Source organism: Cimex lectularius, unplaced genomic scaffold (genome assembly GCF_000648675.2).
Source record: "Cimex lectularius strain Harlan isolate CLEC.00 unplaced genomic scaffold, Clec_2.1 scaffold185, whole genome shotgun sequence".
NCBI lineage: Eukaryota > Metazoa > Arthropoda > Insecta > Hemiptera > Cimicidae > Cimex > Cimex lectularius.
In genome coordinates this window covers 253,914-274,980 of record NW_019392756.1, presented here as the reverse complement: position 1 = coordinate 274,980, position 21,067 = coordinate 253,914, and the positions used below count along the sequence as shown (strand labels likewise).

Genomic DNA, 21,067 nt, shown 5'->3' with positions numbered 1-21,067 from the left:
CAAAGTAATCCAAAATATTAAAGTTGTCGTGTACCCGGGGAATTTTAAGTTTGTAAACTGCATATCATAGAAATTTATTCTGAACCTTTTCCACCAAATAGCACAGCAATAATCAAAATGGGATCTGACAAAGAAACAGTAAATAATTTGTGTATTCACCGGTATTCTGATTTTACAAATGGAAAAAGTTGCATTTCTAAATATTCAGCACCGTTGAATTATGTTGACACCTTTCATGAGTAGAGTTCAGGTCAGACTGAAAATCAAGACTATCCTGAATATTTTGGAATTTGATGGTTTTATAAAGTTTCAAATCATCGGGATAAATAAGAAAATTGCTATTTTTAACAAAATATTTTAAGTCATTAATATAGAGTTTAAAGAGTATGGAGAGATTTCAATTTTGTGACACACTCATGGAAATAAATTAAAAAGGGATGTTTAAGTCTTCAGTTCCAAGTTGTAAAGAGAAGAGGCAATTAAAGAGATGGAACTTAACGATGAAAAGGGATGAGGCTTGATAAAGAGTTTAAGCCCACGATTTGGGACTTAGTTTTCTTTTAATATTGATTTTTTCCCCTAAAAGTTAAATGCACAGATTGTCTTATTTTACCCTCCCCATCGTCACGCTAAGCTTGCGTAAAACGTAGAAGAGATCGGCTAATCAGAAATATCATCTTTGTAAAAACATTTTTGCCCACCACTGATAAATTTATTGTTTGTCACAGGTACATTATCATTTGGACTTTGAACTCATTGGAAACAGTCTATTGTCAATAGGTTTTAACTGTCCTTTCTATGCAAATCTACTGTCTCATAAATCATGTCGAATTCAACAACAGTAAGTTTAAAATTTAAAAATATGAAGTTTAGTATTTGGGCAAATACCACTATTGGAATGTCTCAATTCTAAGTTATAAATTCTTTGGCAACCGTTCTTGTCTTTTTAACTCATCCTTAGATTTATTTTTTGTTTAAAACTAAGGAAAAAGAACACAAATTTAAAACTGTGTATTATTCTGTTTATTGACTGCGTTTATATAATATATATATTCTGAAGTTTTCAGAAAACAAACCTACAGTCAAACGTATTTTTCTTTTCTTTAGGATATTTTCCAGGCTGAAGACAATAAAAGGTTGCAAATAACATTACGTCGTTTGGAAAATTTAAACAAAGGTAAATACAAAGGATTCAACAATAAAGCCCAATTTTATAATAATTTGTTTAACAAGAACACCAGAAGACTCTAGAATTGAACAAGGAGCTGATTAAAAAAATAGTTGAAAAATCATCAGCGCTTTCTAAAGTCAAGAGTAAAAATATCAAGCTGACGAGGAAAGCATTAGACCTAATGAATTCACTGAGCCTGAAAACATCTGAGAACAATAAGCTAAAGCAGTTAATTTGGGCAATGTACGCAAATATGGACAAAGTTCGTCTCACCTTAGTTGGAAACATTTCTACTGTACTACAGAAGACCAGACTGTATTTAACAGAACACAAGAATTGCTTAGAAGAGTTTGGTAAAACTGCCTGTATTTATTCAGTTCACTTTTATTGTTAATTTTTTGTTTTTTAATCACGACATTATTTTTTTAAATTGTTATTTTAAGTATCAATGACTGCACACCAACAAATGTCTCAAGTAACAAATGAATTAATGATTCTTTTCTTTGCCTCATGGAACCACATTACATGCATTCTATCCTGTCCTCAACCAATCAAACTTCATATAACCTAACCCTAACTCTACATGTAATTAATCTTAACCTAACCCCACCTCTACTTGTTCTAACCAAACCCTAACCCTATCTCACCTAACTTAACTCTGCCTAATGGAACCTTACCTAACCCTAAAAAACTTCTAGGAAAGTCAAAACTATTGCAATTTTCTTAATCACTTTACTAATCCTTTGAGCCTAGATTCAATTCTTCCCGCTGAGTCCTAAATATCTCACACAAAACTCTTGCTTATTTTCTCTGTTTCTCAAGAAAAACATTGAATAAAGGATACGTAACCTAACCCGTCCCATTTCCTAACCATACACTTAATAATACTAAACCTAACATAACTCATCCTACATCCAGGAAAGTTAAAACTTGCTACCTTCTTAAACACTTTATTAATCCATTAATCTTAGTTTCTTCTTGAAACAAGTTATTTTATCTAAAATATCCACCACAAAACTCTGGCTTACTTTCTCCACTTCCCTTTCCCCAAACAAAAAACCCTAGTCCTAACTCTAACCCTTAACGAACCTAACACTTCCCTACAGGATTTAGGATATTTTCCTATCCTAACCCTAAGTTTACTTGTCCTGACCTAATCTAGGCAATTCCTAACTCTAACCTAACCTAATCTTAATCCTAACCTAACCCATCTCTAACCTTATGTAACCATTTCTAACCCAACCCACAAGCTCCTTTTTCCGTTAACTCAAACAATACTGCACTCAAAGTGCGATAAAAACTGTCATAATCTAATCTTGGCAGCTATAACGCTAATCAAACAAAACTTAATCTGTCTAATCCTAACCTAACGTACCTAATCTAACCCACTCCTAACCCAAACATAACCATTTTTAAATTAACTTATGAATATACCTGAAAATGTGAAATCAAGACAAAACAAATTTGTGTATCCAGCCCAAAATCATATTCATGTTAGAATTAAAAGGAGGTATTAATAGATAATCTATCACAGATAAAGCAAAAACACCTGAAGGTCAGATGATCAAGAGCCCTTTAGTTAGTATTAAACCTTTTAGGTATAATCATGCAAAACTTTCTGCAAGAAAGAAATGTAAGTCTATTTTAAAATTCAGATGCTCTTCTAACCTGGTTTATGTTAATAATCATTCATTTCTAGATGAGAGAGAAGTTAAAATACATCGTGAAACATCAGATATACTCAGTCCCATTTCTGAATTTACAACACCCAAAATAGTAAGTGAAAACTGTGCTTTGAAATTCGCAAAAATTGTAGCTTTATCATTCCAATCTTCCTGGTCTGCCCAGTCTCACTTTGCAAGACAACTATTGAGCATAAGCAGATCAGGATACACAGATCTTACCACAATGATTCACAATTTTTCTCTTTTTTTAGATCCATTCTGGAAGTAGTCAAGGAAGAAAAGTGTTCTGTAAATATTGTTACTACAATCATTTTAGGAAAGTTTTAAATGTATTTTTGTTTCAAATATGTAGGCATTGAAAGCCAAAAGAATAAAAGAAATAAAAGGAATCAATTATCATCACCTAAAAGCAAAAGTAACAATAGCAGCAATCCATCAAATGACAGAATGCCAAACAAGAAGAGAATACACTCAGAAAAGTCAAATTCTTCTAAAAAAAGGACTGTTTCTGCCAAATTGTCCTTCCCCAGCGAACCGAACGCTGGGAAAAACATTGTAAAAAAAGTCGAAAAAGCGACAAAGAGGCAAAGTGAACGGTTAATATTTTAATAATATTTAAATTAAAAAACAAACAAAATATAAGAACTTTTGTCTGTTAAATTAGAATCAGGAGGAAAAAGAAGCAAGCTGGATCTACAAAAGCGTAAGTAGTGCACGGTATATATTGATTTATATTTATATATCATTTCAGCCCAACGCTTACAATTTTTAATTTTTGATACATTCTTTACTATTCGGCCTTCTCACATTAAACATTCACGCTAAGAAATACATTCACTTTTGATATACACAAAAGGAGATATCTATCAGTATTATATACAACAGATCTGTTTTAATCTAAAATTGAAACAGGGCTGAAATACCAAGCATCATTTTAATATCAGGTGGCATTCCTACTCACTCCCTATATGGAACAAATGATACTTTTCAATTTTTGCTAAACAGCAACAGCAATCTCACATGACCTATTCTTAATTGGGTGAGTATGATCTTCAATTCTGGCCCTCTGAGGGCCACCCAGCTTCTCTGTTGATCGGACCCACTGATGCTATTTCCTTTTGATATATATATATATATTTTTTTTTTACATTTTAAGTAATGCAGGGCCAAAGGCCTTAGGCTCCTCTTCCTCCTTTTCTTTCTCCTCATACTACCTTTACCATTTTGCCAAGACGTTTGATTTTTTTTTTTTTTTTTTTTTTTACTTATTTAGGTTCCAATCGAATAAAAGGATAAGTAACTCTTATTTTTCAGACAAAGAAAAAGAAGACAAAGGTATTATTAAATTAATAAACAATATCATTTATTTATTTCCCTGTATATTAATTATATGATTATCTAGCGGGTGGCTCTATAAGAAGGTCAGAGAGGATAAAAATGAAATTTATAAAAACAAACATGTCAATACAATAATTTTATGATTTTATCGTCTTAATTATTATGAGTTATCCTGGCTTTGGCAATAAAAAATAAGCAATTATGCTGAGAATAAATTTTTGGACTAAAAGCAACAGTCATATAATTTTAAAAGCAGGAGAAAGAAAAAATATTTTTATGAAATAGGTATTTGATTTTTTTTTTTTTTTTTCATAAGAATTTATTGTCTTTATTATCATTGAACAGTATTAAATTTTTAAAAATGAACTTAGTGTTTTTCTTTTATGCCAAAAGGATTCAATTCCTTTCAATTATGTGGGACGCATCTTGATACCTTTCTCTACCTCCCTAAAACCTAAAATCAAAGCTCTTCTCGTTTTTCCCGGCATGCTTGGATAATCTTCACAATCTGGTCCACTTAACTTCATCTCCTCTTTACTCAGCCTCCACATTGTCCTCATGGTATGGTATAGTATGGTATGGTGGAAGGGATGCCGGGAAGCGGGGCTCGTATTCCCCAGGCACTGCAGCCTTCTGGCTTATTGTACCTTCCTAGTGCCTTAGTTCAGTCAATAGACTCAATCCTTCTTCTCAGAAGTATCAGGTCATTGACTGTTATTGCTGCAATTTGGTTCCCTGAGTCTTTTTCGTACGTTAGGTTAAACCTCCATTGAGCTGTTGCTTCGCATTCGAAGATGATATGAGTGGCTGTTTCCTCCTCCTCATTACATAATCTGCAAATGGGATCATCATTGTATATACCCATGTTGGGTAGATGTTTTCTCAGATACCAGTGACCGGTTAGTAGTCCCACCACTCCTCTGAGTTTTGCCCTCTCCAATTGTAGCAGTGTTTTTGCCAATTTTGGTGAGGGTTGTTTCATCATAAGTTTACTATGTCTAGCATCGCTAGAGTTTATTCACTTCTCTCTTTGTTAGTTTGGATCCATTCTGCGGTGGGGTATTCTATGTTTGTTTTTGTTATCCCAAGGATAGGTTCGGGGCCTATGTATGGTCTTGCAGATCCTCCTCTGGCCAGTTTGTCTGCTTCTTCGTTACCCAGAATTCCCCTGTGCCCTGGCACCCAAGATATCATCAGGTTGTTGTGTTTTCCCAGGTTTTGGAGATTTTGGATACATTCACTGACTAGTTTTGATGTAATTCTTTTACATGCCAACGCTTTAATAGCTGCTTGGCTGTCTGATCTTATGAGGATTTTTTTGTCAGTGTAACCTCTTTTAAAATTTTCCAGGACACAAGCATTGATGGCATGTATTTCTGCTTGAAAGACCAAAGTATACTTCCCTAATGAGTTTGATTGCTCATGTTTTGGGCTTGTACAGAAAACGCCTGATCCGGTTCCTTCGTTTGTTTTGGAGCCATCCGTATTCCATATCATTGTATCTGGTGCTTTCCTGTGTTCTTCCTCTCCCTTATAGTGTTGAGACTTTATAGGAAGTTGTGAAGATTGTTTCCGGGATCATGTAGTCAGTCCCCATTTCTAACAATGGGTGTCTGGTTTTATTGATTATGGTTGTATGCCCGAATTGTTTGGTTCCTTTCCAATTTAATTGTTTCTGGAGTCTAAATGTGCTTTTCCTAGCCTCTCCTTGTATGAATATCTCTAGTGGAGGTAGGTTTAGCAAGGTTTCTAATGCGTTTGTAGGGGTTGTTCTCATCGCCCTGTGATACATAGGTTTGCTAATCTTTGTAAGCTGCCTAATGTTTGGGTAGCTACTTTTTGTTGAGCTTTGTTCCACCAGATTAGTGATCTGTAGGTTATTCTGGGTCTTATTACTGCCGTATATAGCCAACAGGCCATTTTCAGTTTTAGTCCCCAGGATTTGTCTAAGGTCCTTCTTGTGGTCATCAGCCTGATGCCTTAGTAACTATTATGGATATCGGGCACGTCTTCCTGTTATCTTCTTTCTCCTAAATATCTGCAATTTTTCCTTATAGAAATGGTCTAAATCATGGAAACAAGCTAATAGGAAGCTAGCCCTTCATGGAATTCCACCTTGACATCCACAGTGATTGACGTTAAACATATAGACGAGAAATTACCATTTAAGACTTTTAAGAGTTAGCAAGTTTGAATGGTACTTTCCTTCGACAATAAATTTTATTAGTATAAACAATATCATTGCAATTAAAATTTCTTCTCTACCTAAGTGGATTTTAACAGCTTTCTTGCCAATGTTTAATTATATCCATAATATGAAATAAAAATTTAAGGAGGACAGGAAGCTTTATTTGTGGATTTTGACAGACGAGCACACCATATCTCCCCTCTTACATAATATTTGAACCTGAACATATTCTGATTTATCTCTCTGAAAATTTTTAAACTACGTACAATAATTCATGTTAAACCAGCATGGACCCAATAAGTGACCTGCCAGTTCAGTTGAGTGAGTTCACCGACTTGCAGACCAAAATCTTCAACGACTCTTCATATATTAATAATAATATCAAATTAAATTGCACAATATGTTTATATATATATTTTCTTTTTAAATATTTTTTTTAAAGTTGGTTTATTTTTTAGATGGCTTAGTTGGTTTAGCCGGTTTAGGAGGCTCAACTGGCTTAAGAGGCTCAGCTGGTTTAGGAGGATCAGGCAATTTAGGAGACTCAGATGGTTTAAGAGGCTCAGTTGGTTGAGTTGGTTCAGTAGGCTGAGTTGTTGGAGCCGCTTCTTTAGCTTTTTCTATTGCATCTTTAGCAAAGCTAAGGAATACCTGTTCGAGACTAGTGGCTGTTACAGTATATTCCTCAATTCCTTTTGTACTGCTCTTGATTGATTCTATTTTACTGAACTCCTTCGACCAATAAAAATTTATCTCATTTACAGCAAATGACAAAAAACCCTAAAAAAGAAAAAAAAAGTTAAACAACGAACCTTTTAGAGATTGTATTCGCATTACCTGGTGTTCATCTTGAAGCATACATTTTGCCCCGTATGTGTTCATGAAGACTTTTTTAATATTGCTGATGACCTTTTCATTAGCCTCGACATCAATCTTGAGGTCGATCGTGAAGCCGAGGGTGAACTTGTGCTTGAGGTACTGTATGTCTCCGATACATTTCATCCTACCTGCGACCATAATGGTAAGCTTACTGCAGACTACTTCGCACTCGTCCATGCTGAAATTACAAAAAGTCATTTTTTGATACTGAGAATTGTCTTGAAACGGCAAACCTATGAGAGGTGAGAATCATGGTCTGTTTCGTGTGTTTTATCAACTGGAAAACCTGCCACAACTTCCTTTTGGTAACTAAGTCTACTCCAGTCGTCGGTTCGTCCATTAAAATCAACTTTGGTTCACCGATCAAAGCGAGGCCTGTGCTCAATTTTCTTTTATTGCCACCGCTGTATTTACCACATGCCTTGTCACAGTAAAGATGTAGATCTGAAAAAACACTGAGAAATGATTCAATTATTTTTAATATGAAAGTATGAACAAACCTAAATTTGTTATCCACCAATTGATGACTTTTTTGACATTTTTTAATTTCACACCTCTCAAAAACGCAAAAATGTACAATAACTGTCTTGCAGATAAAACATTTATCAGACAATGGTCTTGAGGGCAGTAGCCGATATTTTGAATAAAAGATAAGGCACTGTGTTCGAGTGAATATAATTGGTCTGCTACAAGTACTGCATCACCCTTGGTAGGAAGGATCAAACCAGTCAGCATTTTGAATGTTGTGGACTTGCCGGCTCCGTTCACCCCAAGGAGTCCAAAGCATGCACCGCTCTCAACTAAAAAGCTGACATCATGGACCGCTGTGGATTTCCGGTTGTACTTCTTGCACAAGCCGTTGATATACACGGTGAACTCCTTTTCCGTCTTTTCCGCAATAACTAATAAAAAAAAAAATATTTTGTGAATGATTACAGATAAAACCAATGATAAATTGGAGATCAATTTTTGAATAATTGTGCATTTTATAATGTTACACTGCAGCTAGGTCCTGGATTCTAGCTCTAATCCATGCCTTCATAAAAAAAACTGCTTCATCTAAGACTCACAGAGCAACATCTCACTATCCAAACACACAGGAATAAGACCGGATAGTACCGAAGATCATCAGACAAAGTAAGTTAGTCACAGTGTGTGCGAGCAAGGGCGACCCAACTCAATTGAGGATAATCCCTCACTCTCCAAACTCTAAATTTATCTAGAATCCGCTAAATATCAATTTTTCCCAGATTGCAGTCCATCAACATCTCATACGTAATGAAAAAATGGAAAATTCAATCCTTATAATTAACACTTACCAGCCCACAATACGTGTAAGTCAATTACAATTCAATTAATGCATACATTTAAATTTGAAATTAATTATAATTGTACAAGAACCAAGGAATTAAATTTAAATTTTATACAAACAAAAGAAAGGCGCCTGATACATTAGATTAGACAAATTTTCAGCAATGCGATAATAATACAATGGTATAAGTATTAAACAAATATAAAATAAGTTTATAATTTTAATAAAACAAAGAGACAAAAAAAACACATAAATTGTCTAAAGCGAGAAAAAACTCACGGTGAGGTCAGCGAGTGGAGCGGCGAGTCACAAACTAAATGCGGAGGAGATCGACACGCACAAAAGAAGAAACGGTCGCGAATAAATTGCGCATGTAACTCGTACACAAAGTCTTACACAAATTTACGGGTTGCGGGACTGCCTCGAACACGTGCGAGTAGCGAAGAAGAGTGTCTCTGGGCCTCGTCGTCAAGCGAGTCTCCACAACAACAAAAAACCAGTCACTTAACGGCCTTTTAGATGCGCGACGTACAGATCACAAAATTCACACTTAACAACAATAATTACATGTAACTTATACTAATTATTTTTTAAAACAAAATATATACAATATATACAAAACATAGTATGCGTTAACACAGTGAGAGGGAAAATAGTAAGAAATCAGAATTGGTTTTGAGTTCATCACTTGAATACTTAGTCTGAGTTTGGAAGTTGTCAATAAAAAAAGGGCCTCCACTGTTCTACCGCCACCAAGATTTATGATCCAAGTGACGTTTCCTCCCTCACATGAAGACTATACACTCAACCCATTGGAGCATTTATTTAATTAAATTATTTTTCCTGTATAACCACTCTACCTCTTTGAGGGCGGTGACCCAAGACACAAGACATCTCTGCCACAAATAAAATCAGGAATCGACTAAATGGAGAGAAAGAGTAATGACACGAGATGAGTCAGTAATAAATGATGGTTCTAGGAGCATTCTGTGTTGAGAGTAAGATAAGTCACCTAAGTCTAAGTTTATAAGCCCCATCATAATCAGAAAATGAGTATTCTACCGCCTCAAATATGAAAATATTCCTCCCCAGCATGAACTTTACACTAATAAAAACTAAGCTTGTTGCACCACTGACTGCAATATTCATTTATAAGATCGCTTCACGTCTCAGAGGGAGTACCCCTGGGGCACAAGAGACAAGAGATCAAGCCACAAATATAATCAGGAACCAGCTAGATGGAGAGAAAGTGTGATGAGATGTGTCAGTGGTAAATTATGGTTGTACACAGGAGAAAAAAGATCTGCGCCACAATACAACTTGATCCCTTGCCAAAATATAAAAGGATTTTTTTTCCAGTTATTAATTTTTATTGTAGAAATTAAACTTAGACAGAAATTACCATTATGGAACTTACCCTGTTGCGAGCTGGTTGTTTGCAGTGGTATTTTCCCAAGCGTTGAAGCCTCTGTATCTTGGGAAGAGTTGCTAAATCTTTTTAATTGTAATGTCTTCTTTCCTTTTTTACTCAAAACTGAAATAGTGAAATTTTTTTACACTTCATTTATTTCTGTCTACAATTGTACATGTATTTTATACAACCAGCAGATTGGATTTTAATTTATAATTATAGTATTACGAGCGATAACAACCCTGATAAGGGAATTTAGGAAACATACAAAATATATAGCATTTTTTAAGGGGTGGGTACTTCAGGGTATTGTACTAGCCCTTATTTTTTTCTTAATATATATCAATGGTCTTTGGAAACAATATAAAGGGCCAGATTTTCAGTTATGCACACTTTATTGATTTTTACTGAACAGATTTAATGAATACTATAATTTGAAATAAAATTAGTAAAATCGGTTAAATAACAATTATGTAATTTTAATAATAATAAAACTTGTATTATAACTTTTACTCTAAGAAAAAAATTATCCACAATCCTTTAATATTATATTAAAAATGTGGACATTCTTATTAAAATCAATTACTTTAAACAGAAACTGTGAATTTTATAAATTTTGAAAATCGAAAATTACTTATGAACAAAAAAGACTTTTATATGTTTTAATAGCGTGAATTGATCTACAATGGAAAAAAATCCGAGCTCAATCAGAAAAATTGTTTCTCCTAAAAAAATGTAAATTTTTGAATTTTCAGTATGCTTTTTTCCATTTTTTTTTTTTTTTTTTTTTTTTTTTTTTTTTTTTTTTTGTATAGAGCAATGATAGGCAAACAATAGTGGTGAGGAGGCATAAAAACACCCAGTAATGGAAAATGTTGAGATTTTAAACTAAAAAAAAATAAATAAATAAAAAATAATAAAAATAAATAAAACAATTTTGTTACAATTGTTGGTAGCCAAAAATTAAAGATTCAAACTTTACAGAAAACCCTAACTACGAAATCTTAGTGTTCTAAGAGAAATAACCAGCCCCAAGGGATTCGGAGCTTTAAAGATGCTTTAAATAACTTTTCGAAAGCTGTGAAAATGTAAAATCAATATTTATGTGCAATATATATTAAATTTTTGTTTTTTTATTTATTCATTTATTTATTTTATTTTTTTATTATTATTTTTTTTTAAAGAATTTTCTTCCTGCTTACTTATATTTTGCATGTGAGCCTTCGTCGCATCTCTGTGCGCTACTACATCATCATCTTCCTTTTCCTCTTTCTCAGCTTTCTTATACCTCGGTCCAAAGACTTGGTTGTAGAAATCCTGAATTATATTGTAGTCCAAAGCGATTATGATAATGATAAGTAACATAATAGTTTCTAAGAGAGCGTTAAAACTTAATTTTACATAGTCATTTTCTAGAAAGGGTTGCTGTACTTCTACAATACAAAAAGAGACAAATAAAGCATTGGGACCATGAAACAATATTGGATTTTCTAACCTAAACACTTCTCTTTTCGTGTTTCTGTCATACACCTTTCACATCTATTTCTTGCTAAATGATTTGGGATAAGGACTAGATTTATAAAAATTATTGCTCCAAATGGAGAAAATGGCAACATGGCTGTCAGCATTTGGCCCAATGTTTCATTAAATGTGGCCACACTGGTAGCGACACCTGCAAAATCAAAATTGCTTAATTAAATTGGAAATTTGAGTAAATTAAACATACGCACCCAATATAGAAAGTACAAACAATATAGTAGCTGTTGCTAGATCATAATTTGAGAACCAAAAACTTGTCAAGTAGCATAAAAGAATAATTACTATGCTAAATGTTAGCATCATCAGAAAAAATGTACCTTCAAAAATGAAAACGCTGTATTTTTGTTTGTTTAACTTAATTAAATTAAATTTAAAATACCGAGCAATTCTACACTCCTATATGTGTCCTCCGTGTCGAATATTAGAATAGTTAAAATGACTAAACTCAGTGAAATGGAAACCAAAATAATATCAAATAATAAATTGGTGGCCCAGCACAGTATTGAACTCACTCCTGTCAGTTTTTGGAGGTGTCTGAATCCGATGGTTCTTTCCATAATCGGATAGGCCGAAAATACTCCAAGCGAGGTCGTGAAAAAAATAATGAAAAACAACCACAATACCGTTATTTCCAAATTTTCACCTACCAAGTCTATTTCACATGATTTCTACAATTAAAAACTTGATATATTTTTTAAGAAAATTCAGATAAAAGAAAATATTAATTATCACATGAACTTACAGCATTAAATTCATAAGGTAGATTGATTGTTTCAATTTCACTTCCTGGTTTTTTTATTTCAATTAAATAATTGAACATTGCATCAACGGCAATAGCTGGTGAGTGAAAAGCGAATGGAGAATATAATACTGTTGTTCTATTTATTAAATCAGCAGCTATTATATAATTATTTTTGAATTCTTCAATATTGCGTAGCAATGATTTAAAGAGCACTAAAAAATTATTTACATATTACATTGGGGACTTGAAGGTTAAAAATGTAAGAAAAATTATTTTTAAAGTAAGGATTGAATAATTGCTAACCTGCTGTTAGATTTTGGTCAACTATGGCCTTCGCTTTATTGTCTTTAGCTCCTCTTGTAAAAGCCCTAGCAGTGGCGCTGTCCGGTATTGCTCCGATCAAAACGGTCGTTTTTCCATACTCAGCAAGTTTCAACCTAAACGGCGGGCTGTACGGCGTAATAACCTTTGCGGATAGTAGCATTATGATTATAGTAATAATGATGGGCACTATTACAAGCTGAAAAATAAATGTTTTAGGCATTCCTCGTGGCGCCAAAAAAAAAGTGAAATACCATAATGACTAATGTCGGCCATGCGTATCGCAAGCATAATAGCCTTTTGTACATTAAAGCAAGAAACTGCTGGAGAACTAGAATAACTTTAAACAAAAAAAAAAAACAAAAAACAAAATTAAACCACCGTTACATTACAATTCATCATTCTTACATCCTGTTTGCTTTTCTGTTAGATTAAGAAGAGCCAATATATCTTCCTCTTTGTATCCAGTCGAAATTCCCTCCTGTTCAAGAACTCTAGAGTTAAGAGTAAAAAATTTTCAAGTTCCATTGATAAAAAATAATTATAATTTAACAACATATACTTACTTAAGGAAGACTTCTTCCATTGAAGAAGCCGATACTGAAATTTTGCTCGAACTGCTAATTGAATTTTCAAGTTGATAGAGTATCGTGGACATCTGGGATGTATTTTCCATTGGTACGTCGATTGTAATCTTTTTCAACTGGCTGAATTCTATCACTCTTGTGAACGAATAGCTTTCGGCCATTTTTACTATAGCTCTGGTGTTCTCCTTTTGATAACTTATTGTAATTTTATGGCCAGAACCTGAGAAGAAAAATAAATAAATTTTAAATGATAAATAAGGAGACAATTTTTACCGAATTGTTTCTTAAGGAACATCGCTGATCCATAGCATCTTAATTCGCCGTGTGCTATAATGGCGATTCTATCTCCGAGGACGTCTGCTTCTTCCATGAAATGCGTACTAATCAAGATTATTCTGTCTTCCCTCAGACTCTGTTCAATTAAATATTTTTTTTTATAAACAACTAATAAAAAAGTAATATTTTGAAACTTTACCAACAGAACATCCCATATGTTACGCCTTGACTCAGGATCTAATCCTGAAGTCGGTTCATCCAACAGAAGTATCTGTAATATTTATATAAGATATTTATAAGTTTCATAAAACGGGAATAAAATCTTACAGGAGGGTTGTTGACTAAAGCGTTCAAAAGGCATAATTTGCGCCTCATTCCTCCTGACAATTTTTTTGGCAGGGCGTTAAGCTTATTTTGCATTGCGAGCTTTGCTATTAAGACTTTTGTAGACTGCAGTACATTTGTCGGAGCTAATCCTTTCACCTGTTATTATATTTGACTGAGAGGTTGAGGAAAAATGAAAGATCAGTTATTTCAAAGGATCACCATTCCAAAAAACACGATTTGTTCTTTCACGGTGAGGTCTTCAAGAAGTAAGTTGTCCTGCGGGCAAAACCCCAATGATTCCCTGAAGAAGTGCAGGTCATTGAATATGTCGATATTGTTGAAATAAATATGACCAGACGTTGGAGCATGAATTCCTACAAATATAATTTCCAATTACAAATCAAAAATAAATTTTAAAAAATATAAAATTAGGATTATGGCTCGTTATTTTATTTTATTTTTTTTTTTTAATAAAAATGTACAAACCTGATATTATATAAAATAGAGTGGTTTTTCCAGCTCCGTTATGACCGAGTAGAGCGGTTATTTGATTTTTGTAAATATCAATTGTGAGATTGTTAATGGCATTAAAACAACCATACACTTTATATAGGTTTTTCACTTGAATGCCGACAGGTAACTTGACATTTTCAAGGATCGGTGCATTACCTGTCGACTCTGGGATTATTTCCTCCTTATCGTGTTTCTTGAAGAATGCCTTTAGAAACAATCTGCCATTAAATTACATCATTTAATTACGAAGAAACGCTGGATTACATACGCTGAAAATAAAGTGCCAAGGTTTGCCCACTCCAAATTTACCGGGTTTTATGGCATCTATATATAACTGTAGCCCGATGTAAAACAAAATCGAGAATAGCATAATCAGTATTAACAAAGGATAAGGCCCGTACTTTTGATTGGACTGGAAAGTAAATGCATCCGAAAATCTTAAACCGTCTCCTACAAATTAAGACAATGATTACATATTTAAATAATAATAATAAAATATAATATGCTGAATTAATCAATTATCTCCTCTGTATAGTTTAACAACTGACATAGCTATGGGTGGTGAGGGATGGTTAGGGCCATCATAAGGCCCATCATACTCAGGATCTAATCCTAAAAAATAATCCTATTCGTAAAAAAGCTCAGGACAAGATTACTCAACATCGTAGAACAATGTTGTTGAACAATGAAGCAAACCAGTCATTTACAGAACAGTCAAGTCCAGGGAGAGTCTAATCAATACCAGGGAGAAATGAGTCGGGTCAAGACGTAGGAGAGTCTAGTTGAACCCAGGGAGGCACAAATCGGGCCAAAGAAAAGTGAATGAAGTTAAGTACATCTTGGAGATTTGAGCCTAGCCAGTCATGTCTAAACCATGTAGAGTGATTCAAGTACAGTCGAGTGTAATCAAAACTAGGGAGAGTCAAGTTCAGTTGAGACCATGAGAGTCAGGTCAATGTAGAGTAAAGCCCAAGGTGACCCAAGAGCAGGAAGAGTTGATTCGAGTCAAGACCTTGTAGGTGAGAGTCGAGTTATGATGTTGTCACAGAGAATCGTGTCTAGCCATGACCAGGGAGAGTAAAGACCATGGACAGAAGAGAATATGGAACTTCAAAACCAGGGAACGTCAAGACCAAGCAGAGTCGAGACCAGGGAGAGGCAAGTACAGTTCAAACCATGGAAAGTTAAGTCAACTGAGAGTCAAGCCCAAGAAAGCTGAGACCAGGAAGAGTTGATTCAAGTTGAGTCATTACCTTGGAAAGGAGAGTAAAGTTGTGTTGATGCCACAGAGAGTAAAGTCTAGATGAGACCAGGGACAGAATAGAATATGGAGAGTCAAGACCAGGGAGTGTCAAGTACAATGGAGACCATGGAGAATAAAGAGCATGGGGAGTTGAAACGATGGAGGGTCAAGCCCAAGGTAAATTGAGACCAAGCAGAGTTGAGTATATGTATGGGTTCATTAATCTTGTGGAAAGCTTAATTAACTGCTCGAAAAGGCGATGCATCACAGTGGCAATGACAACAACCCCGTCAGCTGACTTAAAAACACTATTAAACCTACCTCCATTGAAATACAAGAAGCTAGGAAAAGCTTACATAGATGGGGGATACAAAATTTTGGACATACTGTAATAGCAAATAAATTCAGACACCCACCAGACATGGGGACGACCCTGAAAAGATTTTTGGGAAAAAGAAATCAGGATAAAATCAAATACAATTATATAGAATACAGATAGCCCGGGCCAGACATATTCTGTTCAAGCTCAAATATGAGCCATCAAACTCATAATGGGAAATACTCCTAGGTATTTCAAGCTGAAATACATGCTTGTACCATGGAAAATCTTTTAAAAAATCACAGCTTGGCTGTGCATCCAAAACCTGGTTAAATAGCAAATTAAGGCATGAAGGACTTTTAGTTAATGAACAAGCAGACAAACTGCCCAATGAAAAAATGGAAATCTAAATCCCTGCTTCCTTGTATCTTCATCATCTTCATCGTGCTGAAATGTTAAAAAAAAAAAAAAAAAAAAAATTAACAGCACCTGTTTGTTCACCTTCTACTATTAACAAGAGGCCTTGTATAAGAGCCCCAATCGGTATAAACGAGATGATGACCCCAAGAAAGGATGTCGTATAAATTTTTAGGTACTGAATTAATGAATAACATAAAAATATCACCAATATTATTAACGACTGCGCATATGTAGCTGGAAATAAAAAAAAGTATTAGTAGCGATTTTGAAATAAAGTAAGATAACTCACCAACTCACCCTTATTAAAAAATGAGCATACTGTAAGAATGAAAAACGTCATCGCAACTGAATGCAACAGAAGAAGAAACCAATATACGAACCAGTTTGTGTTTGAGAGTGTAGCAGTTGAAAAGAACGGTATTTTTAACAGCAGAGTCGATAATGTAGCAACAAAGAAGAATAAAATGGCAAAAAAGACAACCCAATAGGCAAAAATCAACGGACGTTTTACACCATTGAGCACCATCAATTCCTGTAATATTTTAGTATATTTTGTAATTTATGAATCAACTAAATTCCATTGTAACTACTTTTACTCCTAGTTACTTACTTTTTCACCCTTGGACTTTTCCTTTATTACATAATTTATCATTATTATGTAAAATGGGTACAATTGTATAATGACACCTAATATAAAGTTCCATTGGTTGTCGATAAGACCTAAAATTAATGGTCTTGCTGGAAATGGAAATACTTGCATATGCCACTGAAACAGACAGACAAAAAAGAGACAAATAAATCTTAAAAAATCCAGTTCAGTTTATCGTTGTATTGAGAAGGAAAAATTAAAAAATTCCTACAACCCTAATCCAACCCATGTACATTCCCAGATAATACAAAATCAAAGATGCAAGAATGGTCAAGACCAAATGTTTATCCAGCCCAAAAAAAAACATGTTCATGTTAAAATCAACAACCATTATATATGTCATAAACCGGCAAGTACACTTAAGTGAGATGATAGAAAAAGACGACCAATCAAACTGTATCTTGTTTCATAACCAGATGTAAATAATGCTTGAAAAATTGTAATTGTTAATGTAAGGCAATGAAGGAATTTAATATATCATAGGAAGTAAATTGTACAAATGGCTAATCGAGTAGTAAACATTGTAATGTTTCCAAAAATCTAGTGAGTGAAGAAACAAATAGCTCCAATAATAACAAAAAAGATGTATTGTTTATTAGAGAGTTTATGAGAGAGAGAGAGAGAGATAGAGAGAGAGAGAGAGAGAGAGAGAGAGAGAGACCAGGTAGAACTGTCTGAAGACCAACGAGTCAAACCTAGGGGGAGTTGAGACGAGTCAAGACCAATGAGAGTCAAGCCCAGGGAAAATAGAGTCGAATCTAGACAAGTAAAGTCAGACTTGGAGAGAGTCAAGACCAATGAGAGTCCGGCCCAGGGAGAGTCAAGTTGAGACTAGGGAAAGTCGAGTCAAGACCAATGAGAATCGAGCCCAGGGAGAGTCAAGTTGAGATTAGGGAAAGTCGAGTCAAGACCAATGAGATTTGAGCTCAGGAATTGTCACGACCAGTGAAAAAACGGACATAATCCGACTGACAAGAGTTCAGATACCAGAGACAAGGAGAGACCAGAGAAGGCAGCAAGAAACTGAGGAATGTGAAAACTGAGGTTGGTGAGTGTTTCTTGTGATGGTCATATGGCCTCAGGAATTTGCCCTACCCTCAACCCTCGTTTTTAGAAACAATATAAAAATGGAGGAGTAGAAAATCAAGTCAGTCATAGCAAAGAGAGTTGAGTTAAATTATTTTATTATTATTATATTTTATTTGTTTATGTATATAAAATTATTTTGATTACTTACAGTTGACTCCTCAACCCCTATATAGGCCAAATAGCCTGAATTTATCAACGATTGAATAAGAAGGAACCCACTTGCACCATAATCATCTGAAATGAATGTTGATTATGAATGTTTGTAAATTTTATGTTCACATGAAACTTACATCCGCTAAGAAAAGGATCTGTGCCTTCGATAAGCAACTCATCTGTATGCCAGTCCAACATTTTTGTGCATCTTATCGTGTAAATGAGTGATGTGGTTGATGTCTCCTTGAATATAATCCCAAATCCGATGTCATCTTCGCTTTCATTGAAATGCTGTTTGTGCAACCACGCCTCCATCTTTTTCTCAGTTTCCATCCCTTTAACCTCCTCTAAACCGAAAATGATCAGAAAATAATTTTGATTGTTAAATATTTTTTTTTTTAAACTCACTTAGAGCAGTTACATTATTATCTTTGAACTTTTTCATAATCTCTTCTGTGTCTTTATTGACTGGAGTGTACAATACGTCAACAGTAGCGTAATAAATTGGTATCTCACTCACTAATTTGTGTCTACTTATTAGCGGGGGCAGTATAATGTTATGAGTGTTCTTTCCGATGTAGTAAGCTGTTAATAGATTCGACGAAATACATATTACCATAAATAATGAAAGTAAGTGCTTTTTCCGATGGTATGTACATCGCAACTTCCAACTTAGAGCTTTAATCACATCCATGTTTTCTAAGATAAAACAATATTTATTTTTATTTTTAATAAATAAGTCAATAAAAGAGACATAGAAATATTTTTATAATAAACAGTTAAATATAATATTTGAACTTTTATTTACCAACATACGCTTAAGTTCTACATAACATAAAATACCTTAGTATTTCGGCTCACTGGTGAGTGTAGGACATAAACCAAAGACAATGCACCAGAAGAATAGTACAATAAACAAAATAACAAAACTAAAATGAAACTAAGTTTTCATGTTTTACAAAATCAGTATCAAACATATGTTCACATCATGATTCTGATTGCCAAATAATTGTGAATTAACTAATTCTTGCATACTTTTTTTAAAAATATTTTATATAGTGTTTGTCATCCAGCAAATAAACAAATTTCTTAGTTCAGAATAAAAATCCGTAGCTTCAGGCTTTATATCTAAGCCTAAAAGTTAAAAGTTTTCAGTGGGCAAATGAAATTTTACAATTTTACACTTTTGTTATATCTTCTTTTGGAGTTAGTACAATTAGAGCGATAACAATCAGAACTGCTCTCAAGGTGGTGTTTTGTCACCTTACATCTTTGACGATCTCCTCAAACTGCTACATAAGGTCCTGGGATTTGCATTGTAAACTTAAACAGAGGAACTAACAATTAACCCCAAACTGACCAAGAAAGGTGTTCTTAAGCCACTTGTGCTAAATGGATTTTCTAGAGAAATGAAGTATCTTTGACTGAAAACTTTCTCGAAATCAGCAACTAAATAAGAGCACACAAAGAGCGAAAATTGCCATTGGGCCAAGGATGTAAACGCCTTTGTGCGAAAAAGGAGTGTAAAGGATATTCATATGGTTACATTCAGTGATTTTAAGACCCATTGATAAGATTTTTATTTAGTTTTAAACGTTTTTTATTACAAAGACACAGTTATACAACAACAGGTGACACACACCAGGAACACATCCAATAGACAATAGACAAAGGAAAGACTAACTCAAAAATGAACAAAGGCGTGCAGTGTTGCCAATCCACCTTCATCATATTGTGACAACAGAATTTACTTAACACCCATGATGACCTATGAATCGTTAATGAAAGCTTGGTGGGCAAAAACATAGCTTTCTGCTATGACCATCAGTATTGACACATTAGCCCCAGGAGCAATGGGAATCACTCCCGCTGCTGATCTGGAAGTCCTCCTAAATCTACCACCTCTACTTTCAGGAGGCTAGAGCCACAATTCATAGGCTAATGCAGATTCAGGCTTAAACGGATGGTGCAAAAGGGAAGAGTCATCAATAAACCACAAACCAACCAAGAAAATGCTGCTAGAAATTCTTAAGCCACTTGTGCTAAATGGAGGTGTCCTTTTCTAAAGAAGTGAAATATCTAGGTGCCATCTTTGACCTTTAGCTGATTACTAGGACCCTCTTTATTGCCCAGGCACATTACCCAAGGAGCAATAAGAACGACCTGCCACTGCTGCCCTGGAAGTCCTCCCAAATCTACCACGACATATTCACAGTCCAAAGGCTAATGTAAAGACAGGCTCCAATATTACCTGCATAAAAATGAGCATCACATAAATCATATTTAAAAAAGCGGACTGAAAAAAAAAAATCCCAGTTAATATCGATTGATTTAGTATACAGATGGCTTCAAGGCCCAGTACAGGTCAGGGACCAGTATCTATGGGATAAACCAAGAACTAAAATTGTATAAGTCACAGGTAATACATCACTGTATTTCAGGCAGAGACTGTGGCTTGAACATTGTGCATACAGTGGCACTAAAGACAACCTCATCAGTAAAGTCTAAAGCCTGGGAATGCATCAAGTTAGACATGATGAAAACCAATGAAATCACCCTTGTTTGGGTCCCAGAGCAGAGGAGCAACAAGGAAGACGAAAAATTAGCCAAGGAAAGTCCAGTCAGGACCCCTGTTGCGCCAAATTGCCAAAAACAATATGAGACAATGGGTTAAGATTAAGACCTCAGTTTAATTCAAAAGGACAGAAATGTGCAAAAAAGTTCATTAACTGCGAAGATACAATAAGCTAGAAGACTGCCTGGGTAGCACAAATCCCGCTTCATAGTATCCTCTACCCATCTCCATCTCTCTCCTTAATAGCTGAACCAAGAAGAATTAAAAAAATAGGCCTTTTATATTGGCCATTACTTATTTAATTACCACCTTTTAAAAAAATGGGGAAAA

The 21,067-nt window shown here is 34.5% G+C and overlaps 2 protein-coding genes across 3 annotated transcripts; one reads left to right on the top strand and one right to left on the bottom strand.

The window, feature by feature from the left end:
* The first annotated feature begins 720 nt into the window (after window positions 1-720).
* Window positions 721-4,340, top strand: LOC106663262. Of its 2 annotated transcripts, XM_014387960.2 has the most exons (10): window positions 721-841; window positions 1,108-1,177; window positions 1,234-1,524; window positions 2,706-2,804; window positions 2,871-2,947; window positions 3,108-3,144; window positions 3,209-3,452; window positions 3,521-3,559; window positions 4,130-4,191; window positions 4,259-4,340. In XM_014387960.2, exons 1-10 carry the CDS (start codon window positions 824-826, stop codon window positions 4,327-4,329), a joined length of 1,008 nt encoding a protein of 335 aa, XP_014243446.1. In that variant the 5' UTR covers window positions 721-823; the 3' UTR covers window positions 4,330-4,340. The 2 variants fall into 2 exon arrangements, with proteins under 2 accessions (XP_014243446.1, XP_014243447.1); XM_014387961.2 differs by lacking the exon at window positions 1,234-1,524 and having other exon boundaries at window positions 733-841.
* A 2,439-nt stretch (window positions 4,341-6,779) lies between these two features.
* Window positions 6,780-19,163, bottom strand: LOC106663172 (ATP-binding cassette sub-family A member 3-like). The gene is made up of 27 exons (XM_014387801.2): window positions 19,006-19,163; window positions 18,571-18,861; window positions 18,300-18,509; window positions 18,158-18,243; window positions 16,882-17,037; window positions 16,569-16,803; window positions 16,341-16,505; window positions 14,558-14,739; window positions 14,263-14,494; window positions 13,996-14,150; window positions 13,777-13,932; window positions 13,649-13,720; window positions 13,447-13,585; window positions 13,153-13,393; window positions 12,995-13,080; window positions 12,841-12,926; window positions 12,569-12,785; window positions 12,266-12,477; window positions 11,903-12,191; window positions 11,715-11,840; window positions 11,480-11,656; window positions 11,187-11,417; window positions 9,991-10,107; window positions 7,762-8,163; window positions 7,495-7,705; window positions 7,220-7,439; window positions 6,780-7,162 (listed from the first exon to the last, which is right to left on the bottom strand). The coding sequence occupies exons 2-27, from the start codon at window positions 18,854-18,856 to the stop codon at window positions 6,830-6,832; spliced, it is 5,022 nt and encodes a 1,673-aa protein (XP_014243287.1). The 5' UTR covers window positions 18,857-18,861; window positions 19,006-19,163; the 3' UTR covers window positions 6,780-6,829.
* Window positions 19,164-21,067: the final 1,904 nt, after the last annotated feature.